This window comes from Anser brachyrhynchus (genome assembly GCF_964034855.1).
Source record: "Anser brachyrhynchus genome assembly, chromosome: 4".
NCBI classification, from domain to species: Eukaryota; Metazoa; Chordata; class Aves; order Anseriformes; family Anatidae; genus Anser; species Anser brachyrhynchus.
The window spans coordinates 16,200,316-16,215,730 of record NC_137698.1 but is presented as its reverse complement, the minus strand read 5'-3'; the positions used below and the strand labels follow the sequence as shown (position 1 = coordinate 16,215,730).

The window sequence follows — 15,415 nt, the reverse complement described above, 5'->3', positions numbered from 1 at the left end:
TGAGACCAGGATATTTCCTCACTCATCACCCTCTTTGCTTTGCCCGCTAAGCACCTCTCAATGCATCTGCTGATGGACCACAAAACTTTTTGTCTTCTTGCTTTCTGCCCTGGTCCGGCCACAACATTTAACAATGCTCTTGGCAGCCAGCAATGCCTAGAGGCAGCGAGTCTGTCTGTCTGTCCCCCTCCCCTTGTAATGCGTGTAATCCTCCGCAAGCTTCCCGCTCAGCTAGCAGCTGCGGGTGGGTTGTGGTGGCACGCGGAGCTGTGGAGGTCAGTCACATTTGGCTGGAGCCCTGCATATCTTACTGTATATGGCCCTGCAACGCCCGAGACGCGGCGTGACAGCTCTCCCTTACCTCACTTTGTCCTCCTCTGGGAGCCTGGTGTATTTGTCTCCAGCTGCCCCATACCCGTCAAGTGCCGCCGGTGGGGGAGGAGCTGGGAATTCCTCTGTGCCGTTCACAGAAGTGCAAGACCTCAGCTCAGGAGGAAGAAGGGGTGGCGGTGGGGGTGAGAAGGGTGGAGGGATGACCCCGGGCTGGGAAGACATGACAAACACCTCGTCGTCTTCATCGTCCTGCAGCAATGGTGGGGGCGTGAGCTGCAGGCACGACTCCGAGATCCGGAGGTGGGTTGTCCCCTGGGGAGAAGGAGTCTCTGGGTCAGAAGAAGTGCTGCTCTGTGTTGGAAGGGACTGCCACCTCTGGAAGACCTTTGGCCCAGCTGCTGGAGGGGACACCATAGCAGGTGGTGAGCTGTTGTCTTTGACTGAATGAGCCCACATCACCTTGGCTGGGAGGGATCTGTGCAGCAGCCCTGCTTTCCTTCTCCACATGATTTCTTCCGCAGGAGACTCAGGGGATCTATCCCGAACAGCATCCGGAGACTGTGCCTGTGTAGTACCACTGCTCTCAGGGGGAAGAGCATCTCGTTTGGCATGGTGCTGTCTCTGAGCCTGGCCATCATCTGCAGTCAGAAAGTCTGAGGGAGTCTGTGTGGGTGTAGTAGGTGAGGACCGGCCGGATGCATATGGATTAAGAGGAAGGAACATGGGTTTAAAGCCTTGCTTTTGCTCTAGATAGTGACTCCTTGCCTCTGTTGGAGATGGGACAAATGCAGAAGTCCTGATATCTTGCCTGGAAGATTCTGAGGTCTTATGGCTCTCGGTCACTGTGGAGGACCTGGTGGCAACCTCGCTACCATGGAGTGGATGGGGATAATAACTTGGAAATGCCGTTTTTTCAGAGTGGCTTCTTTCTTTCTTGCTGAAAGACCTACAGAAAACAAGAGATAAACCACTTTAAGATTAACAATTAATCAATGAGCAGGAAAAGCTATTGTGCATCTCAAAAACCAAGTTAGATGACCGTTTGAGGCCTGTGTCAGTGCCTGCTGATCTAGGTGAGGTGCAGTTGTGATACTGAAGGGAGGGGTAAATGTAGTCTACTAATTCCAGAATTCTAGGGACACGGACCCAGATCCATTCCTACCCACCATCTCACATCACTTTGAGTGTGTGCTATGTCACAGACATGTGCACACACACACACTGAACATCACAGCAATAACTCAGCAGAAAAATATCTTAGGAAAACCTGAGTACCTGGCTTCCCTTCCAGCCATACTTTGAATTCTGTTTATTACAGATGGGGTTGGTACTGACCACAGTTAGGAAGTCTACTTGACATTATCTACCACCAGAGTCTATTCTCAATTGCTGATAACTTTCACAATTTAAGTTTTATGGGCCAAACATTTGCCATTGCATTATCTGTTCCTTTTGGGAAGGTGCAATTGTAATGATTCAACTGTCTTCAAGAACAAAGTGAAGCAAAAAATGCAGTATTTTGACTGTGGAGAAAAAAGAAAAAAAAAAAGCTCATACAACCTTGGGATCCCATTAGGAAAAAGAGCTCCATTTATATATGCAGGTGTTACAAAAAAAAACAAAGCCAAGATACTTCAGCCACAACAGGACGTTACGACTGCAAAGTCAGCAGATTAAATTATTCTTTCCATGTCTTGTAAAGTGTTCTCATGTGAGTCTGAGAAATAGTGTCTGGCCTTTGAACAGAGGATCCTGGTCAGAATATGTTGCCAAACCTACTTGCTCGTATGGCTATTTAGCTGGAAAACAAAGTGAGCTGTAATAATAGCGCTAGCAGATGCGAAAGAAGATGGCCTAAAAACATGAGGCCATACCATAAAACAATAAAATACAATAAAGCTGAATTGCCAATACATTTTCTGTTCTCAAGATGCATTGTTCGAACAATCTAATGCTGCCAGCCCATGATGTTTGAGACTTGGGACCCAAATTTGCTCTCAGGCGTGCTGGTACAAATTAAGAACAACCTTGTCAAACACATGGGTCGTTCTGGCTTTATTCTGGTGTAACTGAGAATAGAATTTGGCAGCCTTTGTCTGGGGGTGGGGAAACTTCCCAGACAGACTGATCTTGGTATTGTCTGTGGTTCCTGGACAGTAGCAATGTGTATTCTTTTCAGATGCTCAGTGTTTGTCAGAAATACCAGATGGTAATTCTCTAATTTAAAGCTCTCTCCTACCGTGGAGGCAACTGTGGGTTCTAAACTGGCAGAAAAACAACCATTCCCAACAGGGCTTATGAGCCAGCTATTGTACGACACCTGTGGAGCAGTGTAAGAGCACAGCACGTGTGGCAAGACCAGATGACTGCTGACCAGGGCTTGTGTAACTTGACCATTTGATGGTTTTCCTTCCTCGATCAAGAGAGGCAGTAGAGATGGTCCCATCTCCTCCCCAGCACATTAAACAGCTGTGTCCCAAGGGAACACAGAAGTATAATTCCTACTGCTTGATACTGCCTCCCTTGAAGGGCCCAGGCATGCAGCATGCTGCAGGCAGAGATAGGATGATAACAGTTATATGTGAGAAGACCGGCTAGAAAATAGCTACTGGGGGCTGACAATCACAGGACAAAGATTTGCATCTCCTGAGAGATGGATTAAAGATGCTGCAATAATCCCACAGCCCAGATGGTGACATACGCACTCACACTGGAGTGGGAGAAGATTCAATGTCACCCAATAGCAGAAATCCTTCTGTGAATCATTGGCACATAGTTAAGGTCCTGGTCTACCCGTCCCTTTCAGTCTGCGGAGGATTCAGATCTTGTTCCCACTCAGAGTTAAATGCAAAACTGCCTATGGCTTCAGGAACGCACAAGCAGAGCCCACTCACTTCCTAAACTCATGCCCACTCTCATTTAGTTCACTCCAAGTACAGCAACACAAAAAACCACTTCATCTAACAGCCAAGGCTCATGGGGAGTGCTCTGCAGCCTTTGTGCTGGGAACCTATGTCCTGAGAGTCAATGGCTTTTTCCTGTCTTCTCCCATCCTTTTTTTCCATCTTTTGGGAAATCCAAATGTGATCAAGAAAGGAAAGCAACGTCACACCTCCCAGGAGAAAAATGCTTGCAGAGCATGCATGATGCACAGCAGAAACATCATAAAACTGTTAGATTAATACCAATAATCTTTCTCCAATGAAGCATGAAAATGAGAAACCTGTATTTCATGCCACAGTAAACTTTTTTCAGTTTGGGTGTTCCATCCCATTACTTGGAAAATAGGTTGGATTAAAAGAAATAAATAAAGTAGAAAATAGTTATTGAGAATGATGAAATGCAAGCTCTAGAACAAATGGGAAGGCAGGATGAACTAAAAGCTGTGCGGTTCTTTCAGGAAGAAAAGGAGAAAGTTGGTCCAAATTTAAGAGAAAGAAGGTGTTTTAAATAATCATAAAAGGGCGTGCCTGAAGGCAAAACGAGTCCCTCTAAAACAACATCTATGTCTTCTTAGGGGCAAAAATTAATAGCCAGTAAGATCCAGCTAGACTAGGAGCCTTCCTCTACTTCCAGCTGTCACTCCCTGACCCAGAGCAGCACGGTGAAACCTTTGGAGACAGCAGTGTTAAATTCCAGTGTGACAACAGAGTGGGACAACATTTACTGAAAGTTTGTAAGAGCTCCTCTGTGAACAATTCTTTTAGTCCCTCTTGGTGGTTTTTACTGTCATATGACTTAGCTGTTCAGGCACTCGGAGCTTAGGGCAAACATCTATTTATTATTTAAAAGTAAATACAGCAAGATCAACTTCAGTCCGAGTGAACTTCAAAACAATCTACTGCTAAGTGGATAGTTACCTAAGTCCTAATATTATGAGTTTTATGATTACACTTTTCTATTTTTAAAAACATTTCTCTCTCCTGTTGCTGAGCAAATGTCCTGCCTGTGCAAAATAAAGCAGCCTAAATACAAAGCTCCCATATAAATGAGATCTCTCCATTTTAGTCCATGCAGATGTTCACTTGCTTTTGCGAGGCAGCACCCTGGACTGGAGAAAGCCAGACAGAGTGGGATGTCACGGTATTTTTTCCTTTAGTATCCTTCAGTTAGGATAACGTCTGGAGGTGAGTTCTAACAGCAGATCAAACACGTTTTGGAAGGTACGTAACTTGCTGCTGCAGAAACATGCTCCAAAATGGCATGATTGCAGAGGAGGAATTTACAGTGAGTTAATGTCTCTAGCGGCCAGAAAAAGCTCACAGCAACTTACTCCTTCTAACTTTGCTGGGCGCAGCACACCCAGAACTGTGTCCACGCAGACATTTGCTCTAGTTTGTCCCTACCCACCTGTTTACGCAGACAACACATCGCAACTGCTGCTGGCAGCAGGGTGACAAGAGCTGGCCCTGCAGCGACCAAGGGGACATTAACGTATACCTACCTGGTTCCTGCACTGATCACGTAGAAAGGATCTCTCACCATGGCGCCAAATTCACTGCTTTCCCTTCTCAGCAGGTCCTGGAGTGCAAAGGTGGTATTAGCAGCAAGCAGGAAACAAAAGGAAGTAACAAAACACTGGTGCTTCCTCGTAAGAAACCACTGCATGTGCCATATAGCGCTGGGTGAAAAACTGTGAACTGATGGACAGACTTATCCAGATGAACATTTTCTGAAAACCTCTCGGCTACTCCTCGCCTCTTCTAAGAGAACTTGCCCAAAGGTATCAGTGGGACCTGTGTGCTCACTGCTGGTTTGTATGCAAGCAAGAAGCTGAGACATCATTAAAGCAGCCTGAAACAGGGAAATTGAACAGTGAACGAACTGTGTCCAGTGCAAAATCAGGACCAAAATGCTGCAGAGAGATGCTGAATGCCACATAAGCTGGAAACTCCAGACACAAGCAGAGGTGCTGAGAAACACCACAAAGGCTGGTACTTGGTTCTTTTAAAAACTGAAGTGCAGGACCTACCTCCTCTTTAGGCATTTATCTCATCTAAAACCAGAAAAATTTTGGATTTGAAATAGCTTTATAAATCGGATTCTCTCTGCCCTAGAGCTCCCGCCATAAGACACCAGACTATTACGAGACATGAAAGCAAATGTTGTGCCTGCTTTTGAAGATGTTGGTATTTTTTCCCGCATGACCTTTTCAGCACAGAGCATTTCAGTGTTTGTTCCCCACACCCTTAGCTGTTTGCTTCTTTGGACAGTGCTGCTGCAGGGCAAGGGTAAGAGCAGATCTTGATTTAGGAGGCCAGGAGCTGGGAGATATGCAGGCTGAGACAGACTAAAAAAGCAGAAGTGAAGGAAGGCTGAGAATCTGCTCTGAAGACTGAGAGCTAATAATTCCACACGGCTATCAATTTCCTTATATCTTTAAACAAATTCCTGCAGTGACATTGCAATGTGATTTATATGCAGCCTGAAAGGAACATTATACACTGTACACAAGGCCCTGAAAAATATACAGTGAGGCAGACAAGTCTGCTGCTAAACTGGAAATAAACATTTCCCACCAAAAAAAAAATCACAAAAGGTCTCCAAAAAATCACCCTGTTGCTTTAGCTTTGTCCCTGACTTTTGTAATTGTTGTTTTGCATTGGAGACAGTTCAGAAACAAACTGAGTGAAGAGAGCACTCAAATATACTTCCTTTACAAACAGACACATATTTTGGTGTATATGTTCGAAGTCAAACGTGCCTTCCTGAATTAGGATTTCAGAACATGATTTTCCTCACTCAGGAAGTGGATACAGACAAATCACTCTGGAAAACTGCAGCAAGGGCTCTACCCTCTTTCTGGACTTGAACTAAGACCCTGTGAGCGGGTCTGCACCGCTGTTTATCATCTTCCTTGAGTCAGCTTCCAACAGGCAGAAACTCTGGTTTGTCTGCTGAATGTATTCAAGATTAAAAATGAGCTGACAGGGGGAACATAAAGATCTCAAGAACCTCCCTGTCTGTTCCCTGCCTGAGACAGCAGGCTGGGGAGACATGAACTAGGGCTGCTTGTTGTCCAACCTGGCATTGAGAAGTACATTGTAGTGGTTTTCCTCTAACTAGATGTTGTTGTTGTTGTTGCTGCTGCTCTGACTGTTGCAGTAGGCAGAGGAGGAGTTGCAGTGTGGCTTTCACCCTAACTCTTTATTGAGGACTGTCCTCTTGCTGAACACAAGGCTTCAGGACTGGCAAGTGCTGCAAAGTTGCCCATAGGAGCCTGTTGCCTGGTCTGGAAAAACACTGGTGATGGGATGTGACAGCAGTGGCTTTGGGAATCCATTCTGGTCGCTTGATAGTCACAAGCTGCTTTTTCATTCTCTTTATTTAAAAATGTAGCAGGGGTTCTGAGGTCTCTCGAGAGAGGACATTTAGAAGGAAGCACTTAATGGGTCTGGGAGGACAGCTCCTTCCCCTGCACCCTGGTCTGGGCTGTGTCCGAGAGCACAGCAGAGCGCTCTCGCTGTAGCCCCCTTTGCATTACTTGACTGCGTGCCGCTTCACTGCACCTCGACAACTTGTTCTGGGCCAGCAACAAGTGTAGGAATAGCAGGAGGTGTCCTGGCTCTCAGCTGTCCCTTAACTATGCGAGACTGTCCAAACACTTGGACTATTTGCAGCGAGAAGCCTGCCCACGCATTTTAGTTGTTTCCTCCCCCTCCCTGTGATGGAGCCCGGCATGGAAACGGGGATGGGGCAGCAGACCCACCACTGCTGCAAATCTCCACAGCTCGCCAGTTGCAAGGACCTAAATAGGTCTGAATAGATTTCAGCCAGCCGAAGAGCTGGCCTGGACAGTTGTTCTTTAAGAAGTCAGCTTGTTTCTACTATTTACTGTCAGCAGAGTCAGTCAAATTCCCCGTTCGTGACATCAGAGCGATGTTCCCAACCACCAAGCAGGGGACATGGAGAGAGCGGCCAGGGTCTGCACGGGGTTTTCTCTGCACTGCTTCCCTCCAGGGCCGGAGGCAAAACATAATGGTTACTTGGCAGTGTCTCTGCCCAGCATTTCCCAGCACTGTCGGCCACAGTGGGAGCTGGGGCAATCTCAAGCAGCCTTTAAGGTTCTCTGCTTTGCACTAGGGAGGTGAGCTAAGAAGAGTGACAGCACCAGCGTGTGACCACCTTCATGGCAAACCCCACCAGAAACATCCCAGCGCCTCTCCAGTGGTGCTGGCAGGTAAACTAGGACACCTCAGATGGGTTGTTAGGGCAGGAAGGCCACAAGCACGTTATCATCAGCACATGCTCTGAAATCCCAGCAGCTCTGAAATCCCTGAAGCAGCCCCAGCAGCAGGAAAGCAGAACAGAAGCAGTACCCCCACTGGCAAGCACTTAAACCAGCATCCCAGTAATGTAAATGGAATAAACGGTCTGTACTTCAACAAGCATTTAACCTCTCTGCAACCAAAGGAGTAACTGCTGTGACAGAACAGCAGTCTGTTCCCTGACATCTCCCCTCTTTCCCTGGTTTGGAGAGCCCTGCTTTCCTGAACATAATCCCATTTCCACCTACCTGGTGTTTCTTATCCGCTGTGGGAGATGATCTGGAACGCGTGTGCACGGGGACACACACCTTCCTCTGCTGATTGTCGTACCTGTCGAGCAAATCTTCCACAGACACTGATTTCCCAGATTTCCTGGTGGAGGGTGTTTTGAAGCCCTGCTCCTGCTTCCCAAAGCAAGGCTGGCCCTGCAGGCCCAGAGGGTCTGTCTGCGTACCTTTGGTGAGCTCCGTTTTGGCCCTGTAATCCCAGCACCTGTCTGTTTTGGGTCGGCTCGTGAGCAAGCCTTCCCGGTGCCCTTTCTTCTGCTCATCTCCGCTCACATCAAAGCAGCCCATGAGCCCGGGAGGAAGGGTAGAAGACATCCGCCCCGTCCTGCCTATCCGCTCTACCGACTCTCTGCGGCGATAGAGGTTCTGGTCCTGGAGGGAATTCATGCTGGAGGCAGAAGAAAGGCTCTGGCTGTCCGGGCCACCTGCCTGCAGGTAGGAGCTGTGGGAGCGCTCCCTGAGCAGCCCAACGTCCTGCGAGGACGGCCGCTTCCCTGTTTTGCGCTCGATGTAGTCAGCGAGGGCGTTCTGCTGGAGCTGCTTGAGCTCCGGCTTGGAGAGGCTGGCCGTGGAAGAAGCTTTGCCCTCCCTTTCAAAGATCTTACGCCTGTCAGCCACTGTGTTCTCTGGGAAGACAAAATGGAGGCTTTTCTTCTGGAAGGAGAAAGGCGATGGTTCCCCATCGGAGATGCCCACCTCGTTCATCTTGTCTGGCTCCGAGTAAGACCGCTTCTTCTGCTCCGCAGTCAGCCGCTTTCGGCCCCCGATGCGCAAGACGTGCTGCGTCTTGGTGTAGTCCAGGGCAGAGAGGCTGCCTTCCGTCGGCGTCACGCTGTGCCTCTCCTTCGGGGTGTGGGGAGACGCTGCTGTGCTCCTCATGCCCACGTGGGCCGAGGCAGGCCGCTGGGTTGTCCTCTTGGGTGTGCTCCCAAAGGGGGGGCTGATGCGGCGGAAGGAGGTGGCCCTCAGCACCCGGGTCTGAGCGTCTTTAATGCTGTTCCTGTAGGCCCTGTTGAACGGTGTGTCCAGCTGCGACCCGTGGGCATCCTGGAGGTTATCCTTCCAGAGGACTTCCTTCTCAGGATCCCCTCCCAGCTGGTACGTACTTTTGCTCCGCGGCAGCTGAGCTGCCCTCGTTTGCAACTCATTTTCAGGAGATGGGCTGTAGTATTCGCTGGACCTCGTCTGCTTCGCCGAAGCTGCCATCTGCAGCTCCACGGAGTGCCAGTGAGCCTCGTCTGAATTCCCATTCCTGACAGAGGGGCTGGAGACCCTGCCCAGCTCCCCGAGCAGCTGGACGGGCTCGCGGGAGCTGAGCTTGCTGCGTGTGTCCTCCAGGCTGTTCAGAGAGCACTTTGTGCCGGAGGGCTGGCTCGCCCTGCTGGGCCCGTAGTGCTGGCCGAAGCTGGGAATGCCGGCACTGTGGGGCCGGTGAGTGCTTTGCTCTCGCTGCTCAAACTTGCTGACCTTCTCCAGTACAGAGCAGCGGGACTTGATGGGGTCTGGTTTTCCGTAGGGAGCGCTCTGGCTGCTTGAACTGAGCCGGCTCCTCCCAAAATCAGAGGTTTTCTGGTGCTGTGGCGAAGAGGGCTCTTCATATTTTGGCTCAGCAGCATGGAACGGGGCCACGCTCGTGCCCTCTTCCTCCTGCCTCGCAAAGGCCTGCGGGTCTGCGTCACTCCACTGTTTGGGCCCCTGTCCCCTCTGATCCTTCTCCTCTTTGCTGCCGCTGTTCAAGAAGGACAGCTTGGTGTTGGAATAACCCTCACCCGGCTGTGTCTCCTTTACCTCAGAGCTGCTTTGCCTCCTGGCGCTCTCTGCGATGTTCTGCAAGGAGGAGAAGCCGTACTGCTTGGCCTTGCTGTGACCCCACTGGTGGTGAGCGGCAGCGTCTCTCTCGTTTATCTGCGTGTTGCCATTTTTGTCCTCCTGGGATTCAGCCACCCAGTCCTCTCTGGGCTGGTAAGGGCTTCTTCTCTCACCAGCATCCCTCGGCTGGGGCTGCGGGGCTTGCAAACTGTGTTTGGAGGCCTGGGCAGTACTTGTGGTGTCTCGGCTGCTGTGTGCCACCTTGTAAGGTGGAAACAACTCTTCCTTCCTCGATGTGCTCAGGTAGACTTCTGGGCCTGCTGTGTTAGGAGGTTTTTGCTGGGCAAGCTTAGCTGTGGCATCGTGCTTTCTCTCAGCGGCCAGGGGCTGGTAGAAGACGGTCGATCTGTTTGCAGTGCTTTGGTTTCCATTCTCATCAAAGCCCAGCGTGCTGCTGGCTGCACCTTTGTCGTATGAGACGGGAAGAGACGGAGAGTAACCACTTTCTTTGGCCAGAGCTGGATAAACCGTCCCGTTATTGCTTGCGGAAGGCTGGGGCACCTGGGCGTAGTGCGGCTCTGGGGAAGGCACCGGGTAGACCCCTGTAGGCAGCAGGGGCTGCCCGGGCTGGGAATAGCTCTGCTTGGGCTTCACTGTGGGGCTGCTTTCCGGGCTCTTCTCCACCACCGTGTGCAAGTGCCCTTCTCCGAAGTGGCTCTTGAGCAGCGGCCCCTGGGAGAGGGTGCTGACAAGCGGAGGCCAGGCCCCTTTTGGCTGGGTTCGGCTGGATTTGTTCAGATCAAGGCCGGAGCATGAGCTGGGCCTCTCGTGATGCCTGATGGCTGCGTAGCTGTCGCTGCGAGCGGGAGGCAAGGGAGGTCCCTTGGGGGGCTGGCTCTCACTGTCCGAGGAGCCCTGGGCTGGCTGCGCCCAGGAGGGAGCCACATTGTTCCGGCTGAAGCCGTGGAGCCTGCTGTGGCCACGACCGTCCAGCGAGGCCCGGGCCTCGCAGCTGGGAAGCAAGGCAGAGGACTTCACCTCGTACTCCTCGGAGATCCCTCGCTGGGCGTCGTAGACTGTCTTGACGTACCTGATGTCAGCCTGCCTCATCCCCTCCTGCAGGCCGCCCCGGGAGTGCATGCTGTCTGTGGAGCAGGAGTGCTCCTTGCTGAACGGCGGAGCGGGGTACTCAGGGATGCTGGAGTTGGTGGAGAAGGAGCTGTAGGCTGAGTCTCTCTTGCTGTGGAGGTGGGAGAGCTGGTCAATGCTGTTGGTGGATTTGGCTGGGGACAGGTGACAAGGGTGGTAGCCAGGGGAGGAGTGCTCCAGGCTTTCCATGCTGCCCCGGGAACTGTATTGGTCAGGACTTCTCCTCAGATAGCCATGCTCGTAACCAGAGAGATCGCTGGTCGAGGAGCTGGGGAAGAGTGAGAGAAGAGTGAAATCCCACTGTTAGCAGAGGAGAGGCACAACAACTTATAAGTGAGCTCAGAAGCAAGATGTTTAGCTTTGAGAAGTGCAGATGAAAACCCATATTTGGGCCTTGCTCCATCCCCTGTTTGCAGTCATCCCAGTTCACAAAGAGGAACTGCTTGACATTGCAACACATGGCTCTTATTTACCACAGAGGGGTGGGAGGAGGGAAGCACAGACAGAAAGACAGTGCAACTCTGGAGACAGGGAGGATCAAACCCACCCATCAAACCTATCCAAAGCACTTGGAAAGCTGAATGAGTGCCGATGCCACCGAGGAGGAGGAGAGGAGTTCGAGAGGCGTTCTGGGGGGAATCTAGTCTCTTCCTTTTTTCCCCATTTCATTCCTTTTTATGGAGATGAAGGCTATGCCCTGGCAGGCTTCCTGGAAATTCAGCTGTCCCAAGGATAGTTTGTTTGCTGCAAAAAGAGTAAGCTGACGAGACAGAGAAGAGATGCATGTGTTGGTGCGTGGAGGCAAGTGGGGGGTGCAACAATATTAATAGTTTGAGAACAGCCCCCTCACCATGTAGCTCCGCAGGTACAGGTGCACCTTGGCACCTGCTCCAAGAAACATATGTGTTGACAGAGGATTTGTGGCCTCCAGAGGAGTGTTCAAAAAGAAGGATATTCAGAGATCTTTCTATCAGCTGGAAGGGAGCTCCTTGTGCTGGATGCAGTTCTTGTATACCTCACATGGGGACGTCACAAATTTCTGTGGAGTTTCCCCCTGGCTAATCTCTCCTCCCAGACTCCAGCAAATGCAGGGAGGATTGTGGAGTGTAGCCTGATGATTTCACTTTCCTTCCCACTGTTCCCAGCTCCCCTCCTTTGCATATGGCTTTGTCTGGTTCCCTGTGCAGCTACAAGTGCCATCCTGGCAGAGCCATTGGAAAGCACCAGGAAAGGAAAGGCTGCTGTCCCACACAGGGCCCCGAGCTGCAAGCAGGAACGGAGCCTGGGGCTGCCAGGGTGCAAGCTGCAGCCTCGGCTGGCAGAGGGAAGGCAAGCTCCATTTCTACGTGCTTCACCATTTCTATGTGCTGCACCCTGCTGGGATAACAAAACCAAACCTGCTTCATGCAGCAGGGGAGCTGGGGATGCACAGCAGCCCTGGGAATTAAGGTGCCTTTTCTGGGAGGCAGCAGGTACGTTTGTAACAGCCCCTTTGCTAACTAACAAGTGTCTGCTGAAGAGCCTGAAGCCTGCTCCAGATCATATCCCAACCACAGTCCCTTCCATGCTGCTGGATTAAGACCCACAAGCCCCAAGGACAGGTAGGGGCAGAAGGCTGCTAAGGACGAGGAAAGGCAGAAGGAAGTCTGCCTGCAAGGGGAAGAAGCAGCAGCTCTGCAGAGATGCAGAGGAGCACAGAGACAGAAATGGATCTGGCAAAACTTAGGATAAAGCTGGTTTACTCATCTGAATGCACCACTAGATGTTTAACAAAATATTTTAAAAATCTCCCTGGCAATGCCCAGTGCAGCTGTGGCCAGCTGGCCACTAGGTGTTCCCCGTGCTCCTCTTCAGGCTCCCAGGAGACACAGCCAGGAGCTGTGGCGGGGAAGCAAAGCCCCTTGGTGGGAAATGAATACGCTACAGGATGATCTGTGCTGAAGGCCAGTCAGGAACATACATTTTTTTTGTAACCACCCGCTCACTTTTTTTAATGCCACGTTTTCTCTTTTCTCCCCTCTGCCGAAGCTGTTTTGCCTGTAGAAGAAATGAGGTTTAAATCCCCGTGGCTGTAAGGAGAATTTCCTCCTCCCCAAACCCTTTCTGCCTTTCCAAGGAAAATGCTCCAAGGGCAGAATTTAAACTTGTCCTCTGCCCCCCCCCCCCCCCAAGCTGGCCCAGGGCTCACCACCAAGTACCTCAGAGGGGCCAAGGGGTTTGTCTGCCCTGGGTGCTCTTCTTCCTGTACTGAGCACTCCTTGCATGAGGACCACATCGCTGCTTCCAGTCTCCCTCTAACACAGTCCAAAGCCAAAACCAGAGGGACCTCACCCAACCTTCGTTTAACAGCACTGAGGTTACTCGTTTAGACTTTTGGGGGCTGACAAACCACCGCACTGACTTCCTAGTCATGATAAAACTGACCCCTGCAGAAAGAGATTGCCAAAAGCAGGAAATCCCTTGCTGAACTTCTCACCCTGGGAGTACTGACAGTGATGCAATGCTGCTGGAGAGAGGCTCGGCGATGCTGATGGGTGCAGCAGCCCTGCTGCCAAACCCTTATCTTCCTTCATAGGTTCGGTTTCATTTTGGATTTCTTTTCCTCTGCTGGGGAAACAACTTTGCTGTGTTTCTGCACAGGGACAGTTTGCAGGACGCAGAGCAGGACTCCGACTCCAGTATCAGTACCCAGAGACAGCTGCCTCAGTGTGCTGGCATCCCATCTTGGCAGGAAGGGGAATTTTTAAAGCAATTGCGTAGGTGTTAACCACCTCACAGAGCACTTAATTGAGGAATACATGTCCACTTTATCTGGGTAACCAAAGAGGAATAGAAGCCCTCCTACCTCTAAACCTAACCCTGGCTGTCTGTAAACCCACCAGCTGTATGGAGGCAGATGGTAACATTTTGCCATCAAATCTTTTGTCCCCTTCCTTCACTCCTGAGCCCGAGATGTAGACTGCAATCTTGCAATCCAAGACAGATCCGTGGGCATGAGGCAGAGCCTCCCCGAAGGCAGTGTGACACTGGAAATGAAGACATAGGATTTGTGTGATGGTTTAGAAGCATGCTAGCTTGGGAGCCTGATTCTACACCCATGTAAGGTATATAAAAAGAGGAAAAATAAGAAATTAAAAGAGCTGGTGGCTCTACGCCTCTGGCTACGTGCAGCACAGGACCACAGCTGTGTATTGCTTACCTGGAGTGGTAGGACTGATGCCAAGGGATGCCAAGCGTGCCCTGAGATATTTGCATCATGCTGGGATCGGGTTGGTTCTCTGCAAGTTTGGTTGAATGCCAGGAGTGAGGTCGGCCTGGAGTTTCACTCCGCCTAGGTAAAAGCAGAAGGATTTTGCATGTAAACAACAGGCCAGCTCCTTCAAGGAAGAGGAATGTGAAGAAACACCGAGAGGCATTTAAAATTGCTAACGCTCATTTCTGTTTCACTGCTACAGTTTTTCTTTTCCGAGCTAATCATGAGCCATTCCCAGCATTCACACAACACGTACCCCCTCATGTTTGCAAACCAAAGAGCACGGGCAGACAAGCATCCCCACAGACCAGTTTAGTCTGGGCTGCATGTGGGACTCTCACACCATGCACCGAGCAGGCTGGCAGCGTGGGATTCCTACGGATTCAGAAGGAGCACTTTTCTCAAAAGGTTCCCTTCATTTTAAAGTGACTGCTGGTGAAGTCATTGAAAGGATCACATGCCACGAGGGGGTGGAAGCCCGGACAATGTTGTTTTGATCTCTCCTGGGTGCTTATAAAAATGCAGGAAGAGATGTGACAGCCAGGTGCCAGCAATGCGTACCCTTCGCAGCCCCCAGGGCCGTGCAGCCAGGCAGCTGTCCTGCTGCTGCGTGTGAGCACGGCACAGCCAGCCGGGGGTTCTTCCAGTCACCAACACTAAGAAGGCTTCCAGCAGCTCTCAGGAGAAAAAAAACACAACCAACAACCTTATTTCAAGTACATAACGGTGCAGTGGAAAGTCGAAGCAGGGGTTTAGCAATCAAGTACCCTGAATATGCCGTGCAGACTCTCCTCTGTCCCAGCCTTTGTGCTTGGCTTTAATCCTCCCTCTGCTTTCCATGGTGATCGCTCCCCTGCTCTAGCATGCATCCCTGCAGTTTCCAACTCTTCCTGCAAGAACGAGGAGCAGTACTGGACCTGTGTACTGCCGAAATCCCAAATGTGACAGCCTGCAGGTCAACCTCGCCTACTCTTATAAAACATGAAGCCAAGAGGAGGAGCTGACACATCTTCAAAGTCCTTGTCTCACCGAAATTTTCATGGTGCAGCATGTCATGAATAATGTAAACAGATTAAAATGCCCTCTGCAGATATAAAACATATGCCAAAAGAGGACTCTTCTAGCACTGCCTGAGATTGTGAAAAGAAAGGGTACGGGAAAATGTCCAAGGCAAAAACTGCTTGTTAGGGTCAGACTGCGTACCGGCACAAACTAACATTTGCAGTGACTGATGTTCTGCTCCATAGAACTGCGTTGGCAGACACTAAGAAGCAGAACCACTTCACCAGGAGGTTTTCCATGCAGATTTCAGATGG

General features: G+C 50.6%; 1 protein-coding gene and 1 long non-coding RNA gene across 13 annotated transcripts in view; one reads left to right on the top strand and one right to left on the bottom strand.

The window, feature by feature from the left end:
- Nucleotides 1-15,415, bottom strand: part of SHROOM3 (shroom family member 3) — a 159,967-nt gene that overhangs the window by 8,036 nt on the left and 136,516 nt on the right. For all 12 annotated transcript variants that reach the window (XM_080589194.1, XM_080589195.1, XM_080589196.1 and 9 more), the window contains 4 exons: nt 14,046-14,177; nt 7,850-11,114; nt 4,778-4,854; nt 362-1,279 (listed from right to left, as the gene is read on the bottom strand). In XM_080589194.1, coding sequence (XP_080445320.1) covers nt 362-1,279; nt 4,778-4,854; nt 7,850-11,114; nt 14,046-14,177 — 4,392 coding nt within the window. The remainder of the gene's footprint in view (nt 1-361; nt 1,280-4,777; nt 4,855-7,849; nt 11,115-14,045; nt 14,178-15,415) is intronic.
- LOC308193986 overlaps nt 1-15,415 on the top strand; it is a 318,815-nt gene that overhangs the window by 231,287 nt on the left and 72,113 nt on the right. The gene's annotated exons all lie outside the window — the stretch shown is intronic.